The following is a 21,299-nucleotide window of genomic DNA, read 5'->3' as shown; positions in this document are numbered from 1 at the left end:
TTCACCTAAGAAGGCTTTTTTTATATTCCAGTTTCACGTAGAAAACCTATAAATTGAACTTCTAAGTTGCTCTTTTAATGCTATGTCGTATAACACAAACCCACCATTATGCGTACTTTTACCTTAAGAGGAAATGAACAGTCATTAACTTTTCGTCGGAAAGTCCATTTTCGGAAGCAGTTTTTGGGTCTAAAGCAGTGGCTCTGTTATTAGAAATGTAGTCACTACATTCTTTTTACCAATCTGAACACAGAAAATATATTTTCTTGAACAGAATTTTGGTTTCTAACACAAAAACTGCTTTTGAAATTTATAGAATCAATGACGACTCATTTCTCCTTAATGCTACACATTTTAATCACTAAATTTGAAAAACCAAAATATACACAAAAAAATCATTGCCTTGCAAGAGAGTCAAGAGGTGACAAAAATGATTTTTGAAATCGCGAAAGCGACAAAGACTACAGAATCAAAATCTGAAATGAAAAAATAATGACATTTTCAAAAGTTTTTGTCGTTTATGTCCCCTTAACAGTTAAGTTTTATCGGATTTTCTATGAGAAAAAAAGGAAATTAATTGTTTTTTAATTATCGCCTAAAATTATAAAATTACTTAACAGTTTGGAAAAATGGAAATTACCTTTTAATAATTTTCTTTTGTCTAGTGAGCGTCGTTCTAGCTATAGTCTCACCCCTCGATTAGAGGCGGTAAACAAGCTATCCAACAGAAATGAACCATCATAGACGGTGCACGCACGGTTTCGAATCCGTCCATTTCTGCGGCCAGTTTTGTGCATCGAAAGTGCTTGTTCGGATCTGTTTGCGATCACCAGTCAGTCGGTATCAAATCTGTATCGCCCGTGCATCCTCGTAATCCGGTTATCAGTGTCCCAAAGCGAAAGTATAGAACAATGCCTACAGAACTATGTGCGGTCTGTGGCATTCCCGCCGGGCAACGATGTTCCGGCTGTCAACAGGTGACCTATTGTGGGCGGGAACATCAGCGGCGTCACTGGAAGGATGCTCATCGAGCCGAGTGTCGCTGCTACAAGGTAGCGTGGATGAACTGTAATACACTGTGCGTGTCTGTGGTTTTACTTTTAGAAACTATAGTTTGCAACAAAGTTGCTTAGTGATATAAACTGTAGTGAACTGGTGACATGCAGATGGCTTTGAACATTCCACCCAGCGACGATGGATGATTTGATTGCAACAAAATTTTAAAAATAGATCATACTAAAATGAATTTAATCTAGCCGTTAGTCAATATCGATTCCAAGAAGCCCAACCTATTTTAAAAGTGAAGAATTTAATAATAATTCTTGTCTGATAACGACTATAACAGTATATAAGTAGGCGAGGAACAGAATGAATATTTGTGCCACGCCAACGCAATCAATAGTTGACAATGCTCTATTAGAATACAAAGAAATGTTGTGGGTGTAAAAGTTTCTCCTGGCTGTGCAAACTCTGCCTTATTAATGAAGAGTTGTGTTACAGATACGACCGTATCATTGATCTAGGACTGTTGGGCAGGCTTTTGTTATTAGACCTTGAATAAGAAAACTTTCCGTTCGACTTTGACCCATGTACAGCCGATATAGCGTAAAACCCACAAAGTGTAAAAACTCGATTTAATTTTACATCGCATTGTAGGCTTTTTCTTTACGCTGATTTAACAAACTTTTTTAGTATATAATTATACTTATAGTGTATAATTGTATTCAATCCCCGTATAGCATTTAAAGTTAGCATCAAATCCCAACAACAATCGAGGGCGTATAATTGTCTTCCAAGGTATCAATTGAATTTTTCGGCGATAATTCGCTTATGGAAACTATGCTCATCTAATTCTGGAGACGATTCCACGTTTCTCGGTATTGGGCTGCCGCGCTCCAGTCGCCCCTAACACCCACTGCTCTTACAATCCACGTCAGCAGCGCTCATCCAACGGGTACGTGGTCTGACAAGAGCTCCTCGCCCGTCCTCTGACGCTTAACTTTGAACCATCAAGGACAGCACGTATCAGTCTATTCAGTTTTATTGGAAAACCATGTTCAAGCGTAATCTGTCACAACTCATTTCGTTTAACTGAATCGTACGCCGCCTTGAAGTCTATAAACAAATGGTGGGTCTGCAAGTTGAATTCCCGGATTTTATCGAGGATTTGTCGCAAGGTGAAGTGTTTACATTTAGTACGTCGTGGAGCGTCCTTCTCGATAATCGCACCTACGTACCTACTTGTGTCTGCTCAAATTTAAGATGGAAAAGTCAAAGTGCCCACTATTGTTAAAACCATTGGAGAAACACAGCAATTTCTATCATCGAAATTTAATAGTATAATACCGGATGTTCTTCTTCTTCTTCTTCTTCAGCATAGAGCCGGGGTGGCTCGTGCTATTTCAAGCACTCGTCTCCATCCAACTCGGTCTTGGGCCACTCGTCGCCAATTTTCTAGTTGTCTCAGAAGTCGCAAATCGCTTGCGACCTGGTCGAGCCATCGTGCATGTTGGGCCCCCTGTTTCTGGTGTCGGTGAGGTTGTTGAAGAGGACTATTTTCGTCGCACTGTCGTCCGGCATCCTTACGACGTGTCCGGCCCACCGTAGCCTGCTAACTTTCGCTATATTTACGATGGGAGTCTCCCCAAACAGTGCCTGTAGCTCGTGATTCATACGCCTCCGCCACTCTCCGCTTTCAATTTGTACTCCGCCAAATATCATCCGCAGCACTTTTCGCTCGAACACGGCAAGGGCGCGTATGTCCTCCGTGAGTAGCATCACGGCTTTAAGTCCATAAAGAACTACCGGTCTAATAAGGGTTTTGTACATTGTTAGCTTCGTGCGGCGGCGTATGCTTCCTGATCGTAGCGCTTTACGAAGGGCAAAGAGGCCCGATTTCCCGCTTGGATGTGCCGCTGGATCTCCTTACTAGTGTTGTTGTCCGCGGTCATCAGCGATCCCAAATACACGAACTCCTCTACCACTTCTAGTTCGTCGCCATCAACGGTTACCGTCCGTGGGAGATGCGCGTTTGTTTTCTTTGAGCCTCTTCCTTTCATGTATTTGGACTCCGGCGCTTTTATTTTTAGCCCAATTCTCTTAGACTCCGCTTTCAGTCTGGCGTAGATTGCCTTCGCTGTCGCAAAGTTTCTGGTTATGATATCGAAGTCATCTGCAAAGCCTAGAGGTTGGCTACCCCTGGTAAAAATCGTGCCTCTCGTTTCGATGCTCGCTCGTCGGATCCTTGTCTCAACCCTCGCCGCGTCTCGAAGGGACTGAGAGTGTCCCAGAGATACGTACGAAACACATCACTCGATCCAATGTAGCTCTGATCAGTCGGGTTAGTTTGTCTGGAAAACCGTGTTCGTGCGTTATCTGCCATAGCTTGTCTCGATCAACTGTATCGTATGCTGCTTTGAAATCAATAAAGATGTGATGCGTGGGCACGTTGTACTCCCGACATTTCTGCAAGATCTGCCAGATAGTAAAAATTTGATCCGTAGTTACGCGAGTCCCCATGAAACCCGTCTGATAATTCCCTACGAAACCTTGTGCTATCGGTGACAACCGGCGTAACAGGATCTGGGAGTACCTTGTAGGCGGCGTTTACCAGCGTATTACCGCGATAGTTAGAGCAGTCTAGCCGATCACCCTTTTTGGGATGGGATAAACCACTCCTTCTATCCATTCCTCCGGTAGCTTTTCCTCCTCCCAAATCCTCGAAATAACCCAGTGTAGAGCCTGCTGGATTGAAAGAACTACCGAGCGTTCACTGTCCTGAATACCGCCCGCACAGTGTTTCTCCAAGTCATCTTCCATCGACTGTCGCCAATATCCGGTAGATTCGTGAGAAGTTATCATGCTAGCTTTATTACAACGGTTTACAACGGAATAAATCTTCACCCAGCAGCAGATTTTCCAGAACTGCAACTAATTCCGAGTTTCCACGCACTTGTACACCAAGAATTCGTTATTTAAAACTGCATATTTCAACTATTATACTATACTATACTATTATATTATACTGGATATGAACCAGTGATTATTGTACTACAAAAAAATCGTAGTTCTCAACGCAATCAACAAACAGAACGTTTAATAATTGAAGTGTACACATATTAAAACATGGTGGAAAAAGCGGTATTTCTACGATGGTGTCCCGTTACGAAATGTAAGTTGTTATACCCACCTAAATAACAATCTAAATCAAAAAGTAAATACTACGTTAGAAAGTTTATTTAACAGACATAATTTAAAACTTGTTTAATAACTTAGTCACAAACGTAGTTTTTGCTAGCGGGAGCAAAATGTCAATAAAATTCGGGTTCTCGTCATAAAGGAATGTGTCGTATACAGTTACTTATTCATCCGAGAGCCAGAGTGGCTCTTGCCGTATTAAGAATTCTTCTCCATTGTACTCGGTCCTGGGCTACTCGTTGCCAATTCGTTGCGCGTCTCGACACACGCAAGTCGGCTTCAACCTGGATTCCTGGTGCCGGTGGGGTTCTTGAAGAGAACGGATTTCACTACACAGTCGTCCGGCATCCTTGCGACGTGGCCGGCCCACCGTGATCTCCCAACTTTTGCCAGGTGTACGATGGGAATCTCTCCAAGCAGTGCCTGTAGCTCGTGATTCATACGTCTCCGCCACTCTCCGCTTTCCGGTTGTACTCCGCCAAAAATAGTCCGCAACACCTTTCGTTCAAAAACGGCAAGTGCACGTATGTCTTCCGTAAGCAAAGTTAGTGTCTCAAGTCCGTAGAGGACCACCGGTCTTATTAGCGTTTTGTACATCGTCAGCTTTGTGCGGCGGCGTATGCTCCTTGATCGAAACGTCTTGCGGAGGGAAAAGTAGGCTCGATTTCTAGCTTGAATGCGTCGCTGGATCTCCTTACTCTTATTATTGTCGGTGGTGCCCATAGATCCCAAATATAAGAACTCATCAACCACTTCCAGTTCATCGCCGTCAATAGTCACTGTCCGTGGGAGGCAAAGGTCTTAAACCAAACGATAGTCTCTGCTTATAACAGTAATTGTCCACTTAAAAGGGTTACTTCAACTAGGAATGTTCCCTGGTGGAACAGAAGGCTCGATCGGCTTCGCAAAATGGCGCGAAAACTGTTCAATAGAGCAAAGATTACTTCGGACTGGACTCAATATAGGAGAGCTCTAACCGAATATAGCAAAGAACTAAGACGATCAAAAAGGAAATCTTGGGTACACAATTGTGAAAGCATTGAAAGTACTCCAATTGTGGCAAGACTTAACAAGACTCTTGCTAAGGATCATTCGAACGGACTCGGTACTTTCAAGAAAGATGACGGTTCGTTCACAAAATCTCCGACTGAAGTACTAGACTTAATGATGGGGACTCACTTTCCGGGATCTTCCTCAGTTCATGCTGCTGCCAGCTCGGACTCTGATTGTGACATAGGATGTTCTCAAAGAAACTCTTCGGGATCTGAGAGAACAAAAGAGATTGCAACCAGAGTCGCAGGGATGGCTTTCACTAGGGCTAGGATGGAAAACGCAGTGAGATCCTTTCAACCTTTTAAATCGGCAGGTGCAGATGGGATTTTCCCAGCGCAGATTCAAAATGGAGAATCAGCGCTAATTCCATCTCTAATCGAGATTTTTAAGGCAAGTCTGATACTAAATCATATTCCGTCTACATGGAGATTGGTAAACGTTGTATTTATACCAAAACCAGGAAAACGTGACAAATCACATCCAAAAGCCTTCAGACCAATTAGTTTATCATCAGTATTGTTGAAAATTATGGAGAAGGTATTATATGAATACATTAAGTCTGAATAAGAGTTTCGCTCCATTATCGAAACACCAGTTTGCTTACCAAGCTGGGAAATCTACAATCACAGCACTACACACGCTCGTGACAAAAATTGAAAAGTCTCTTTCAACGAAAGAAACAGCATTAGGCGCGTTTCTCGACATCGAAGGGGCGTTTGATAATGCTTCTTATTTATCAATGGCAAATGCGATGAAGAAAAGACAGTTTGATAACTGTATAATCGAATGGATCCACAGTATGCTCACACATTGCCCACAGGTTGACCACAAGGAGGGGTTCTTTCACCCCTTCTTTGGTCATTAGTAGTTGATGATCTTCTGAGAAGCTTAGAGGCTAAAGGTTTCGAAGTTGTGGGCTTTGCTGATGATTTAGTCATCATGGTTCGTGGAAAATTCGACGACGTGATATCGGATAGAATGCAAAGGGCCTTAAACCTTACACTATCTTGGTGTAGTAAAGAAGGCCTGGGCATTAATCCTTCAAAAACAACCATTGTTCCTTTCACTAGGAAGAGAAAACTGAAGTTACAGTCTCTGCACCTTGGGAAAGAAGAAATTAAATGTAGCGTCTCAGTTAAATATCTGGGAGTAATCCTAGACGCTAAATTATCTTGGAACGCACACTTAGATTCAATAATCAGCAAGGCAAACACTGCCCTATGGGTATGTTCAAAAATGGTGGGAAAAACATGGAGCCTCAAACCAAAAATGGTGTTGTGGGTCTACACCGCCATTGTGAGACCTAGGATAGCTTATGCTTCGTTGGTATGGTGGCCAAAAACTTCAGAAGCCACGGCTATTAAAAAGTTAAACAAACTTCAACGATTAGCATGCATGGCCATAACCGGAGCAATGAAAAGCACACCTTCGAAGGCTCTAGAAGCTATTCTCCACCTGCTACCTCTGAATCAACACGTTCAGTTAGAGGCTAAGAAAAGCGCCCTAACACTTAAACGATGGAAAACAATACTCGACGGGGATAAAATCGGACACTTGAGTATCCTGAAACTTCTACCTGTTGGCCCAGTTGCGGAAATGAACAGTGATTGGATGGAAGCTAGAACCAACTACGACATCCCATACACGGTGAACGAACCATCACGTTCGGTCTGGGACGAGGGGGGACCTAGCGTCCGCAGTGGTTCAATCAAGTTCTATACCGACGGATCAAAGGTGAGAGTCAAAACGGGTGCTGGAGTGTACGGCCCCAGAACTAGAATATCTATAGCAATGGGAGATTGGCCAACAGTTTTCCAGGCTGAGATAGCAGTTATAATAGAATGTGCAAACGTCTGCCTCAAAAGGAAATACAGACATGCCAATATCTGCATTTTCTCTGACAGTCAAGCGGCACTAAAAGCGCTTAAAGCTTTTAAGTGTTTCTCAAAACTTGTCTGGGATTGCATTTGTCTCTTACGGCAACTGAGCCAGGTAAACTCGGTAAACCTGTACTGGGTCCCTGGTCATTGCGGAATAGATGGAAATGAAGTCGCAGACGAACTAGCCAGATGTGGTTCTAACTCTCCATTCACAGGTCCGGATCCATTCTGCGATATCTCGGACTGTGTGATGAAGAGTGGGTTGAAAGAATGGGAGAGCCGAATGATTATGGCCAATTGGATGGCTGTACAGTCGCTCAAACAATCAAAGTAATTTATAATGCCTAGTATTAAGGTTACTCACAAGCTGCTGAGTCTCAATAAGAGAGACCTCAGCACGTTTACCGGTCTGGTGACAGGACATTGCCCGAGTAAATATCATCTTCGGAATCTCGGTTTCGTGCAAGATGATATTTGTCGCCTGTGCAATACCGAGAGCGAAACCTCGGAACACTTACTCTGCAATTGTGGAGCACTAATAGGACGCAGACTGCAGTATCTCAAAAAGGCCCTACTAGAGCCTAGGGAGATCTGGTTTGCGTCGCCGATCAGGACTATAAGGTTTATAAACCAAGTCATCCCTGATTGGCACCTGTCTCGCTCCAGCTACCAGCCTACCACTTCTTCAAGTGATAGGTAAGCCTGAAGCGTACAGCAAAAGAAACAATGGGGCATACCACAATAGTTCAAAATAATGGACGCAGTGGTGAGAGTACCCAACAGAAGAAGAAGAAGAGGTAAACGTTACTATCTCGGGAGCCTCTTCCTGCCATATATTTGATTTTCGACGCATTAATTTATAACTCTATCCTCCTAGTCTCCGTTTTTAGTCTGGCGTAGATTGCCTCCGCCATCCCACGGTGTCTCATGTCGAGGTCATCTGCAAAGGCTAGGAATTCGATGCACGCTCGCCGGATCACACTTCACACCTTCAATAGCAATATTGAATAACATACTGGACAGTTCATCCCCTTGCCGTAACCCTCTGCGCGATTCTCAAGGATTTGAGAGTGTCTCCGAAACGCGCACGTAGCACATCACTCGCTCCAGAGCAGCTTTGATCAGCCGCGTCAGTTTGTCCGGAAAACCGTACTCGTGCATTATCTGCCATAGCTGTTCGCGCACAACAGTTTCGTATGCTGCTCTGAAATCCATGAAAATATGATGCGTGGGCACGTTGTACTCTCGACATTTCTGAAGGATTTGTCGGAGAGTAAAAATTTGATCCGTAGTAGCACGGGCCCCCAAAAAGCCCGCCTGATACTTCCCTACGAATTCTCTTGTTACTGGGGCTAGACGACGCAACTAAATCTGGGAGAGCACCTTGCAGGCGGCGTTGACCAGCGTAATGCCGCGGTAGTTACAGCAATCTAGCCGGTCGCCCTTTTTGTAGATGGGCATACTACGCCTTGTATCCACTTCTCCACTAGTTTCTCTTCTTGCCAAATCCTTGAAATCAGTCAGTGAAGTGCCGTTGCAAGCGGTTTTTGGCCATTTTTGAAGAGTTCTGCCGAGAGTTGGTCCGTCCCGGCGGCTCTATTATTCTTCAGCTGACGGATTTTTCGCCGGATCTCTTCGAGATCGGGAGCCGATATGCTGTTGTCGTTTGTAGGCACTCCGAGGTTAACTTCCATTGCGTCTCCTGCTGCTATGTCGCCGTTGAGGTGCTCATCGAAGAACTGCTTCCACCTGTTGCCCGCCTCGCGCTCGTTTGTGATTAGATCCCCTCCCTCGTCCCTACACATGTCAGGTTTTGGCGTGTGAGCCTTGCGAGTTTGGTTCACCTTCTCGTAAAACTTGCAGGTTTCATTAGCCCGGAATAGTTGTTCTAGCTCCTCACGAACTCTGTCCTCCTTCTGGCGCTTTTTTCTCCTCAAGATCGTGGTCAACTCATTCCGGATAGTTTTCCAAAGCTCTTATTTTCCTCTCTAGTGCTTCTTGGCATTCCCCGTCAAACCAATCATTTCGTGCACTTGAGGTTTCCACACCTAGCACCGCGTTTGCGGCCTCGTTGACGGCCGAGCGTATCCTACTCCATCCGTTTTCGAGGGTCGAAGCGAGCTAGAGCTCCACAGCAGAAGGCAGTGCTTCATCCAGTACGCGCGCGTAGTTTTCGGCAGTTCGCGGGTTGTCTAGTTGCCGAATGTTTAGCCGAGGAGGGCGACTTTGTCGCGAGGTATAAACCATCGATAGTTTTGAGCGCACATGTAAGTACTGCTACTAGGTAGTGGTCTGAGTCAATATTCGCACTCCGTAGGGAGCGTACGATGGTGATGTTCGACAAAAACCGGCCCTTGAGCTTACTAAACTTACCATGACTACGATACATCGGATGGAGTGTAGTGTGTGAATTTCGACAATACTCCCTTAACTGTACGTACATTAAGATTTTTCAACATTTTTTTTTATTTAGGGTATTGTCGTTATTGTCGGGCCACTGTTATGGTCGGACCATCACGATTTTACAGTTTTAGTAACTCATGATATCTATGATCATACAACCATTGTAAAACTTCTTACTGTGATTGCTAACTTTTCACAATATTGTGAGTTTCAATCGTGTATTCAAAACACCTCAGCGTAGGTGACTAAATCTTACAAAAAAAGTTTTCCAGGCGCAATGAACTTTACTTCAAGAAATGCTTCATGAACTGCAATTAACGAGATAAATTTTGAAAATGTATGAAGTGTGTTGTGCTGCACCCGAAGACTATAGAAAAATCCCCTCCAGTAAGGTGTTTGGGAAGGCTAAGGTGAAATACTAGAAAAGCGCTATTTGTAAAGGTCGGGCCACTTGAGTAGTTAGGCCACCATAATTTTAAGCGCAGAAGCGCAATAATCACTAGAGGATGTCAGTCACGTAAAATGTGATGAAATAAAGCAAAATTAACCTACGATAAAAACCTAGATTTTTTTGTTTTTTTTTTTTCATTGTAGTTGTACAGTTTAGAAAAGGCAATTGTAGCAATATTAATTTTACAAGATCGCCAAAATTTCGCAAAAATGCAATTAAAAATAGGATATTTGTACCTATATGAGCCGTTGTTCACGGAATTCATTCTTTTCATGTCTCTATATAGAATTTCAATACGTATGTCTTAGATTTTCTGCGGTGGCCCAACCTGTACAGCATGGCCCGACTATGACAACATTTTTTGTCTTCACGTAAATGCCAATAATTTTTTTATTTTTCAAGCAATCATTTCAAAACTTGGCGGAAATATACCTTATTCTTGGACCTTTGCAACGATGTATCAAAATTGCTTTTGAAACGAAAGGTAAGGGCGAATATCAAAATGTGTCCCAACCACGACGACACTCCCCTACTTATAAACAATGTATAAACGACTTTAATATTAAGTCAATACCGTTGTTAAACCGTTGTTGTTCTGCCCTGCAAATGTAAAATTCCAAAAATAAATTTGTGTATAAAACGATTTGTCTAATAAAAAGCACCAAACTAATATTCCCTCTGTCAGCACGAAAACTATTCACATTATTATGTACTAGTTCATTGTTGCTAACAGAACAGGTTATACGAATAAACACATCTGGTTGGCGCCACTTTTTTACTCCTTACTTAATCAGCATGATATATTTGTTTTCGCAGGTCTCCCGTAATGCCATCTTGGGTCGCCACCTAGCGGCAACAAGACCAATCCGTCGCGGAGAGATAATTTATCGCGATCCACCGATGCTGATTGGACCGAAAATAAATAGCGTCCCACTGTGTTTGGGCTGCCACAGAAATCTTGCTCCACAATTGCCCGCTCACAATGAACAACAACCCGCTAGTAGAAAGGTAAGGCTGATATCCGTTACTTTTTGTAGCCTAATAACTGTTACTTGCGCAGAATTATCACCGCTTCACGGGAAACTCTTCCTGTTCCTACAGACGCTGTACACTTGCCGCCACTGTGGGTGGCCTTTGTGTGGCCCATCCTGTGAAAGCTCTTCCCTGCACACCGATGAGTGCCAGCTGTTTCGTTCCAGAAATTATCGACCGCATATCGTTCTTCACGAGAATGAACCGAAACGTAAGGATCCCGCGTATTGCGTAATTGTTCCGTTGCGTGCAATTATGTTAGCGAAAAAGGATCCCCGTAAATATGCGAAAATGCGTACTTTCGAGTCCCATCTGGAAACACGCACCAGCACTCCGCTTTATGCGGTGCTGAAATCTAATTTGGTACCATTTATTCGCAATGTCCTTGGCCTGCATGAGTTTGGCGAGGATGAGTTACTGCAACTGGCCGGCATCATGGACACCAATAGCTACGAGATACGCGTGCCGAAAAGAGATATTAAAATTCGTGGCATCTACGAGCTTGGTGCGATGATGTCCCACGATTGTCGGCCCAATACCAAACACTTCTTTGATGAGCAACTAAATATGGTGCTGGTAGCAGCAGGTAAAGGAACGATTCTCATGATAAAGTAAGCCTCCATTCTAATGGACTGTATGTAGGCGCCTGGTTAATTACATTGTGTTGTTCGGAAACACAAATCACACTCATTTCATGAGAAAAGCTCTTTGATGATTTCTATGCTATTATTTTCTTCTAATTTTGCACTCACTTACCCTAATACTTTTACAGTGGACATCCGAAAGGACGACGTAATTTGCACATCATACTGCCAGCCACTGTTGCCAACGATCCAGCGTCGTTACGTTCTCAAGTTGGCAAAATGCTTCGAATGCCTTTGTGACCGTTGTCGGGATCCAACCGAACTGGGCACCTATCTAGGTTCTATTATTTGCCCCAAGTGCAGTCAAGCGAAGGTAAGTGAATATGTGATCTTTACCTGTGCAGCCTTTTGTAACCCATCCATATCGATTGTCCCGGAACAGATGATTGCCACCAATCCGTTGGATTTCCGTTCCGATTGGCAGTGTCAGCGAAGTAGCGAACAGTGTTCCTACCGCGAATCAGCTCAGCGTTATGTTCAACGAAACGAAACATTTCAGGCGGAAATAATGGCGCTTCGTAAAAGTGGTACACAGTATTTTGAACGTTTTCTCGACACGTTCCAGGAAACGACGTTGCATCCGTGGAATGCCAATGTGTTGCAGGTGAAGTACGCTCTCTGCCAGCTGTATGACAGTCTACTAGAGGGACCAGTTTCAACTCAAGGTAAGCTCCAGCTTCAATTATGGTAACTCAACACATAACTATTGTTTGATTTGAATTGCACGACCTAAACAAATAGAACTTTATACCCCAAGAAAGGTGATATACTGTATCCCGAGTGCTAGACGCCTCAGATGTGTCGTTAGGACATTGCCATGGAATTGGATTTGCCCAGGCAGTGGTACGCTCAAGTGCATAAACATGAGAGTATTAAACAAAAACGGCCGGCAGCCTGACCGTGTTTCGGGCGTCTAAAGCGAGTTTGCATCAAAGCTCTGCTGTAAATTGAAACCCGTCCATCAAGAATTGAACGTTTTCGAGATGAATTGCTCACACAACATTTGAACATTACAACTTGATATTATAGGCACGGAATAAAAGCGTTACCCATGGAAATGAGATGACCACTGGTCTTGAAATTTTGTCGCATTACACTTTCAATGCCAACATTGCGAAACAGTAGGCACACCGCACACAGACTTTACTGTAATAACGATATTCGTTGTTTAGTTATCCGCTTTATTGCCATTGTAATTCGGTTTTGTTCGGACATTATCCTGCCAATCAATTACAGTATCAGTGTGCGTTTGACAGTTACAATTTTGGGGCCCTTTGTTATGGAGCAATTTCAGAGGAAATGAGTAAACGGTTCAACTTGATTCGATTTATATGTACTTTTCAATATGTGTTGTTTTTAAAACGACTGCATTTGCTTGTACAGGGTGCGTGACAAATTTTTGCAGTGAATTTCAAATAGCAATTTCTCATGCTTGCGAAAACACGATATTCAGATATATCTGGCAGCACGGCTGTTGGGTGTCAGATGTAAACAAACAGTGGTGAGTAAACTGAAAGATGTCGAAATAAGAAAATAATCGGCTAGCCGTCGTCGTTTTATTGCACGCCAGAGCAAGCGTATAGGAGATAGTTCCGTCGGTAAAAGTGTCGGAAAGAACAGTATACTATATAATAAAGGCTTGTGAAAGTGATAAGCTATTCTACACACCTACCCGGAAGGCATACAAATGCCGTTCCATTACCGCTGAACGGAAGTGGTTCAAAAAAGTGGACAGAATGATTTAAAAAAATATCCAGCGAGGTCAATGAGGTCCATGGCTCCTGAAATCGGGTGTTCGGACTTCTCAATTCGGCGAGTAATGGCCAAAAACCATGGTTATAAGTCGTATGCGCTACGCAGAGGTCAATTTAAGAATACTGCGACCAAATCATGATGATTGGAGAAAGCTAAAAAAACTTCTGAGTCGGTTGAAGCTTCCTCATAATAATGATTCCGTCATCTTTTTCTCTGATGACAAAAACTAATCAGGATCAAGAGGTGAATCAAAAGAATGACAGGTGGCTTACACAAGATCGTAGTCAGTCAGTCAGTCAGTCAGTCAGTCAGTCAGTCAGTCAGTCAGTCAGTCAGTCAGTCAGTCAGTCAGTCAGTCAGTCAGTCAGTCAGTCAGTCAGTCAGTCAGTCAGTCAGTCAGTCAGTCAGTCAGTCAGTCAGTCAGTCAGTCAGTCAGTCAGTCAGTCAGTCAGTCAGTCAGTCAGTCAGTCAGTCAGTCAGTCAGTCAGTCAGTCAGTCAGTCAGTCAGTCAGTCAGTCAGTCAGTCAGTCAGTCAGTCAGTCAGTCAGTCAGTCAGTCAGTCAGTCAGTCAGTCAGTCAGTCAGTCAGTCAGTCAGTCAGTCAGTCAGTCAGTCAGTCAGTCAGTCAGTCAGTCAGTCAGTCAGTCAGTCAGTCAGTCAGTCAGTCAGTCAGTCAGTCAGTCAGTCAGTCAGTCAGTCAGTCAGTCAGTCAGTCAGTCAGTCAGTCAGTCAGTCAGTCAGTCAGTCAGTCAGTCAGTCAGTCAGTCAGTCAGTCAGTCAGTCAGTCAGTCAGTCAGTCAGTCAGTCAGTCAGTCAGTCAGTCAGTCAGTCAGTCAGTCAGTCAGTCAGTCAGTCAGTCAGTCAGTCAGTCAGTCAGTCAGTCAGTCAGTCAGTCAGTCAGTCAGTCAGTCAGTCAGTCAGTCAGTCAGTCAGTCAGTCAGTCAGTCAGTCAGTCAGTCAGTCAGTCAGTCAGTCAGTCAGTCAGTCAGTCAGTCAGTCAGTCAGTCAGTCAGTCAGTCAGTCAGTCAGTCAGTCAGTCAGTCAGTCAGTCAGTCAGTCAGTCAGTCAGTCAGTCAGTCAGTCAGTCAGTCAGTCAGTCAGTCAGTCAGTCAGTCAGTCAGTCAGTCAGTCAGTCAGTCAGTCAGTCAGTCAGTCAGTCAGTCAGTCAGTCAGTCAGTCAGTCAGTCAGTCAGTCAGTCAGTCAGTCAGTCAGTCAGTCAGTCAGTCAGTCAGTCAGTCAGTCAGTCAGTCAGTCAGTCAGTCAGTCAGTCAGTCAGTCAGTCAGTCAGTCAGTCAGTCAGTCAGTCAGTCAGTCAGTCAGTCAGTCAGTCAGTCAGTCAGTCAGTCAGTCAGTCAGTCAGTCAGTCAGTCAGTCAGTCAGTCAGTCAGTCAGTCAGTCAGTCAGTCAGTCAGTCAGTCAGTCAGTCAGTCAGTCAGTCAGTCAGTCAGTCAGTCAGTCAGTCAGTCAGTCAGTCAGTCAGTCAGTCAGTCAGTCAGTCAGTCAGTCAGTCAGTCAGTCAGTCAGTCAGTCAGTCAGTCAGTCAGTCAGTCAGTCAGTCAGTCAGTCAGTCAGTCAGTCAGTCAGTCAGTCAGTCAGTCAGTCAGTCAGTCAGTCAGTCAGTCAGTCAGTCAGTCAGTCAGTCAGTCAGTCAGTCAGTCAGTCAGTCAGTCAGTCAGTCAGTCAGTCAGTCAGTCAGTCAGTCAGTCAGTCAGTCAGTCAGTCAGTCAGTCAGTCAGTCAGTCAGTCAGTCAGTCAGTCAGTCAGTCAGTCAGTCAGTCAGTCAGTCAGTCAGTCAGTCAGTCAGTCAGTCAGTCAGTCAGTCAGTCAGTCAGTCAGTCAGTCAGTCAGTCAGTCAGTCAGTCAGTCAGTCAGTCAGTCAGTCAGTCAGTCAGTCAGTCAGTCAGTCAGTCAGTCAGTCAGTCAGTCAGTCAGTCAGTCAGTCAGTCAGTCAGTCAGTCAGTCAGTCAGTCAGTCAGTCAGTCAGTCAGTCAGTCAGTCAGTCAGTCAGTCAGTCAGTCAGTCAGTCAGTCAGTCAGTCAGTCAGTCAGTCAGTCAGTCAGTCAGTCAGTCAGTCAGTCAGTCAGTCAGTCAGTCAGTCAGTCAGTCAGTCAGTCAGTCAGTCAGTCAGTCAGTCAGTCAGTCAGTCAGTCAGTCAGTCAGTCAGTCAGTCAGTCAGTCAGTCAGTCAGTCAGTCAGTCAGTCAGTCAGTCAGTCAGTCAGTCAGTCAGTCAGTCAGTCAGTCAGTCAGTCAGTCAGTCAGTCAGTCAGTCAGTCAGTCAGTCAGTCAGTCAGTCAGTCAGTCAGTCAGTCAGTCAGTCAGTCAGTCAGTCAGTCAGTCAGTCAGTCAGTCAGTCAGTCAGTCAGTCAGTCAGTCAGTCAGTCAGTCAGTCAGTCAGTCAGTCAGTCAGTCAGTCAGTCAGTCAGTCAGTCAGTCAGTCAGTCAGTCAGTCAGTCAGTCAGTCAGTCAGTCAGTCAGTCAGTCAGTCAGTCAGTCAGTCAGTCAGTCAGTCAGTCAGTCAGTCAGTCAGTCAGTCAGTCAGTCAGTCAGTCAGTCAGTCAGTCAGTCAGTCAGTCAGTCAGTCAGTCAGTCAGTCAGTCAGTCAGTCAGTCAGTCAGTCAGTCAGTCAGTCAGTCAGTCAGTCAGTCAGTCAGTCAGTCAGTCAGTCAGTCAGTCAGTCAGTCAGTCAGTCAGTCAGTCAGTCAGTCAGTCAGTCAGTCAGTCAGTCAGTCAGTCAGTCAGTCAGTCAGTCAGTCAGTCAGTCAGTCAGTCAGTCAGTCAGTCAGTCAGTCAGTCAGTCAGTCAGTCAGTCAGTCAGTCAGTCAGTCAGTCAGTCAGTCAGTCAGTCAGTCAGTCAGTCAGTCAGTCAGTCAGTCAGTCAGTCAGTCAGTCAGTCAGTCAGTCAGTCAGTCAGTCAGTCAGTCAGTCAGTCAGTCAGTCAGTCAGTCAGTCAGTCAGTCAGTCAGTCAGTCAGTCAGTCAGTCAGTCAGTCAGTCAGTCAGTCAGTCAGTCAGTCAGTCAGTCAGTCAGTCAGTCAGTCAGTCAGTCAGTCAGTCAGTCAGTCAGTCAGTCAGTCAGTCAGTCAGTCAGTCAGTCAGTCAGTCAGTCAGTCAGTCAGTCAGTCAGTCAGTCAGTCAGTCAGTCAGTCAGTCAGTCAGTCAGTCAGTCAGTCAGTCAGTCAGTCAGTCAGTCAGTCAGTCAGTCAGTCAGTCAGTCAGTCAGTCAGTCAGTCAGTCAGTCAGTCAGTCAGTCAGTCAGTCAGTCAGTCAGTCAGTCAGTCAGTCAGTCAGTCAGTCAGTCAGTCAGTCAGTCAGTCAGTCAGTCAGTCAGTCAGTCAGTCAGTCAGTCAGTCAGTCAGTCAGTCAGTCAGTCAGTCAGTCAGTCAGTCAGTCAGTCAGTCAGTCAGTCAGTCAGTCAGTCAGTCAGTCAGTCAGTCAGTCAGTCAGTCAGTCAGTCAGTCAGTCAGTCAGTCAGTCAGTCAGTCAGTCAGTCAGTCAGTCAGTCAGTCAGTCAGTCAGTCAGTCAGTCAGTCAGTCAGTCAGTCAGTCAGTCAGTCAGTCAGTCAGTCAGTCAGTCAGTCAGTCAGTCAGTCAGTCAGTCAGTCAGTCAGTCAGTCAGTCAGTCAGTCAGTCAGTCAGTCAGTCAGTCAGTCAGTCAGTCAGTCAGTCAGTCAGTCAGTCAGTCAGTCAGTCAGTCAGTCAGTCAGTCAGTCAGTCAGTCAGTCAGTCAGTCAGTCAGTCAGTCAGTCAGTCAGTCAGTCAGTCAGTCAGTCAGTCAGTCAGTCAGTCAGTCAGTCAGTCAGTCAGTCAGTCAGTCAGTCAGTCAGTCAGTCAGTCAGTCAGTCAGTCAGTCAGTCAGTCAGTCAGTCAGTCAGTCAGTCAGTCAGTCAGTCAGTCAGTCAGTCAGTCAGTCAGTCAGTCAGTCAGTCAGTCAGTCAGTCAGTCAGTCAGTCAGTCAGTCAGTCAGTCAGTCAGTCAGTCAGTCAGTCAGTCAGTCAGTCAGTCAGTCAGTCAGTCAGTCAGTCAGTCAGTCAGTCAGTCAGTCAGTCAGTCAGTCAGTCAGTCAGTCAGTCAGTCAGTCAGTCAGTCAGTCAGTCAGTCAGTCAGTCAGTCAGTCAGTCAGTCAGTCAGTCAGTCAGTCAGTCAGTCAGTCAGTCAGTCAGTCAGTCAGTCAGTCAGTCAGTCAGTCAGTCAGTCAGTCAGTCAGTCAGTCAGTCAGTCAGTCAGTCAGTCAGTCAGTCAGTCAGTCAGTCAGTCAGTCAGTCAGTCAGTCAGTCAGTCAGTCAGTCAGTCAGTCAGTCAGTCAGTCAGTCAGTCAGTCAGTCAGTCAGTCAGTCAGTCAGTCAGTCAGTCAGTCAGTCAGTCAGTCAGTCAGTCAGTCAGTCAGTCAGTCAGTCAGTCAGTCAGTCAGTCAGTCAGTCAGTCAGTCAGTCAGTCAGTCAGTCAGTCAGTCAGTCAGTCAGTCAGTCAGTCAGTCAGTCAGTCAGTCAGTCAGTCAGTCAGTCAGTCAGTCAGTCAGTCAGTCAGTCAGTCAGTCAGTCAGTCAGTCAGTCAGTCAGTCAGTCAGTCAGTCAGTCAGTCAGTCAGTCAGTCAGTCAGTCAGTCAGTCAGTCAGTCAGTCAGTCAGTCAGTCAGTCAGTCAGTCAGTCAGTCAGTCAGTCAGTCAGTCAGTCAGTCAGTCAGTCAGTCAGTCAGTCAGTCAGTCAGTCAGTCAGTCAGTCAGTCAGTCAGTCAGTCAGTCAGTCAGTCAGTCAGTCAGTCAGTCAGTCAGTCAGTCAGTCAGTCAGTCAGTCAGTCAGTCAGTCAGTCAGTCAGTCAGTCAGTCAGTCAGTCAGTCAGTCAGTCAGTCAGTCAGTCAGTCAGTCAGTCAGTCAGTCAGTCAGTCAGTCAGTCAGTCAGTCAGTCAGTCAGTCAGTCAGTCAGTCAGTCAGTCAGTCAGTCAGTCAGTCAGTCAGTCAGTCAGTCAGTCAGTCAGTCAGTCAGTCAGTCAGTCAGTCAGTCAGTCAGTCAGTCAGTCAGTCAGTCAGTCAGTCAGTCAGTCAGTCAGTCAGTCAGTCAGTCAGTCAGTCAGTCAGTCAGTCAGTCAGTCAGTCAGTCAGTCAGTCAGTCAGTCAGTCAGTCAGTCAGTCAGTCAGTCAGTCAGTCAGTCAGTCAGTCAGTCAGTCAGTCAGTCAGTCAGTCAGTCAGTCAGTCAGTCAGTCAGTCAGTCAGTCAGTCAGTCAGTCAGTCAGTCAGTCAGTCAGTCAGTCAGTCAGTCAGTCAGTCAGTCAGTCAGTCAGTCAGTCAGTCAGTCAGTCAGTCAGTCAGTCAGTCAGTCAGTCAGTCAGTCAGTCAGTCAGTCAGTCAGTCAGTCAGTCAGTCAGTCAGTCAGTCAGTCAGTCAGTCAGTCAGTCAGTCAGTCAGTCAGTCAGTCAGTCAGTCAGTCAGTCAGTCAGTCAGTCAGTCAGTCAGTCAGTCAGTCAGTCAGTCAGTCAGTCAGTCAGTCAGTCAGTCAGTCAGTCAGTCAGTCAGTCAGTCAGTCAGTCAGTCAGTCAGTCAGTCAGTCAGTCAGTCAGTCAGTCAGTCAGTCAGTCAGTCAGTCAGTCAGTCAGTCAGTCAGTCAGTCAGTCAGTCAGTCAGTCAGTCAGTCAGTCAGTCAGTCAGTCAGTCAGTCAGTCAGTCAGTCAGTCAGTCAGTCAGTCAGTCAGTCAGTCAGTCAGTCAGTCAGTCAGTCAGTCAGTCAGTCAGTCAGTCAGTCAGTCAGTCAGTCAGTCAGTCAGTCAGTCAGTCAGTCAGTCAGTCAGTCAGTCAGTCAGTCAGTCAGTCAGTCAGTCAGTCAGTCAGTCAGTCAGTCAGTCAGTCAGTCAGTCAGTCAGTCAGTCAGTCAGTCAGTCAGTCAGTCAGTCAGTCAGTCAGTCAGTCAGTCAGTCAGTCAGTCAGTCAGTCAGTCAGTCAGTCAGTCAGTCAGTCAGTCAGTCAGTCAGTCAGTCAGTCAGTCAGTCAGTCAGTCAGTCAGTCAGTCAGTCAGTCAGTCAGTCAGTCAGTCAGTCAGTCAGTCAGTCAGTCAGTCAGTCAGTCAGTCAGTCAGTCAGTCAGTCAGTCAGTCAGTCAGTCAGTCAGTCAGTCAGTCAGTCAGTCAGTCAGTCAGTCAGTCAGTCAGTCAGTCAGTCAGTCAGTCAGTCAGTCAGTCAGTCAGTCAGTCAGTCAGTCAGTCAGTCAGTCAGTCAGTCAGTCAGTCAGTCAGTCAGTCAGTCAGTCAGTCAGATCAGATTGGATATCGAACAAGTGCTTGTTCAAGTCGTTAGATCCGTTGTTAAAATAAATGAATGATTTTATCAAGACGACACTGACAGACTGTGTCGTCTACTGTGTCGATTTGCATAAGCGACTGTGCACCCTTTTTGCTTTGATTAAATGTTTTAATCTTACACCGAATTTGTACTCTTTCCCATTGAGCAGAACTAAGCAGAACTGCAGTATAATCTGAAAGTTTAACAAAGGATCCCTTCGTTAAGTGATAGTTTAATGAGTTGTAACAAGCTCTGCTGCAACTGTCTTCCAGTAGACAGCTGGAGCTTAGCAGGATGAGTGCAAGTACTGAAAGAAAAGCGTCACGTGCAGAAACCATTGAAACCACATCACATGTCCTGCAAACGTTAAAAAAGATGGAGAAAAAATAGAGATCTTTTTCCTGCTTTTTCCGGAGGTTCCATTTGATGTGCTTGCACAACGTAACTAGATGCTTTTAATTATACTTTTTCTTCCGCTTGGAAACAGGTAGTTTTATCATCGTTGATTACATATCTTGCATAATTTACTTTTCCCTACCTTTGCTGAAAATTCTTTTCGGTTTGAGCTGTTTGTGCAACTTGTACAGATTAGTTTATTATTCTGCGGTGATTAAAAATATCATGAGTTTAATCGAAAAGACCAAAACGTCTCTTTTCACTTTTCCCGTCGCGTACATAATGTAATTAATGTTTAAGATACTTTCATGTAAATAGCAAATGGGACGATACCAAGAGAAAACTAGTTTTACTCATTAGCAAGGCAAATCATGCTCAAATTCAAACTGTACAGTAGGGTTCTCATTAATAAATGATTTAAATTATTCCCAACAGCTTTAACAGAGCAACAGAAGCGCCGACAGGTTGAACTCTGTCGGGACTTGTTGGCGGTGGCCGAAATTCTCGAACCCGGTCAGAGCCTTTTCCGTGCCAAGCTACTCCTACATCTTCGTGCTGCACTGATAGCATTACTTCCCACCCAGGTACAAAGTAAGCAGCCGAATCTGGAAAATCCTGCGCCGGAAGTGCCAACCGGAGCCAAAACCAAACAATCGGTACGTTTTTAAATTGGATAAAGTTGGGTGGTGTTTGATATTTTAATTCTTACACTTTATATTTATTCGGATAGGAATAAATTGTTTACAATTTGTTTCGCACGCACACCCTCATCAGTCATTCAAAGTAGCAGCTTACGTTCTGCTCAGTCAGCTTGCTAAAAGGAAACATTATCTCTCAATCAGCTTCGCAGATTAGAGGTTAAAAACTAATTAAAAAGCTCATCAAATATTTGCCATTTTTCAGCTTGCTTCGGATCGCACCGTAAAACGTCAGCAGCTGGAACGGGTTCAGCAGGAACTTGAAGAAATGCTCCGGTCTGACCCGACACTTGATGGGTTGCTGTAGTAACCAACCAACAATGTCAGCAGTTACGGTCACAGACACAGCAGCGTAGCGTAGCGTAGACGAGACAAGGACAAAGAAAGTATACTTGAATTAATAAAGCATGACAGTGTTTCGAAATGCTCCATTCTATGCTATCTACATTAATGTATCACGATTCAAAATGGATGGAAGGTATTTTCTCACTCGCTGTGGAAGCTAAGTTTATCCGTAAAGTTTC

The 21,299-nt window shown here is 44.9% G+C and overlaps 1 protein-coding gene across 1 annotated transcript; it reads left to right on the top strand.

The window, feature by feature from the left end:
* Nucleotides 1-911: 911 nt before the first annotated feature.
* On the top strand, nucleotides 912-21,082 carry LOC128746220 (SET domain-containing protein SmydA-8). The gene is made up of 7 exons (XM_053843268.1): nucleotides 912-1,052; nucleotides 10,801-10,992; nucleotides 11,086-11,602; nucleotides 11,789-11,973; nucleotides 12,043-12,325; nucleotides 20,513-20,733; nucleotides 20,981-21,082. The coding sequence occupies exons 1-7, from the start codon at nucleotides 912-914 to the stop codon at nucleotides 21,080-21,082; spliced, it is 1,641 nt and encodes a 546-aa protein (XP_053699243.1).
* The last annotated feature ends 217 nt before the right edge of the window (nucleotides 21,083-21,299 follow it).

This window comes from Sabethes cyaneus, chromosome 1, assembly GCF_943734655.1.
Source record: "Sabethes cyaneus chromosome 1, idSabCyanKW18_F2, whole genome shotgun sequence".
Lineage (NCBI taxonomy): Eukaryota > Metazoa > Arthropoda > Insecta > Diptera > Culicidae > Sabethes > Sabethes cyaneus.
The sequence above is the reverse complement of the archived record's forward strand: the minus strand, read 5'-3'. Positions and strand labels throughout refer to the sequence as shown.

Coding starts and splice junctions, on each gene's coding strand:
- LOC128746220 (XM_053843268.1), top strand. CDS start 912: ATGCCTACAGAACTATGTGCGGTCTGTGGCATTCCCGCCGGGCAACGA. Junction 11,603..11,788: donor TATGGTGCTGGTAGCAGCAG/GTAAAGGAACGA, acceptor ATACTTTTACAG/TGGACATCCGAAAGGACGAC. Junction 11,974..12,042: donor CCAAGTGCAGTCAAGCGAAG/GTAAGTGAATAT, acceptor GTCCCGGAACAG/ATGATTGCCACCAATCCGTT.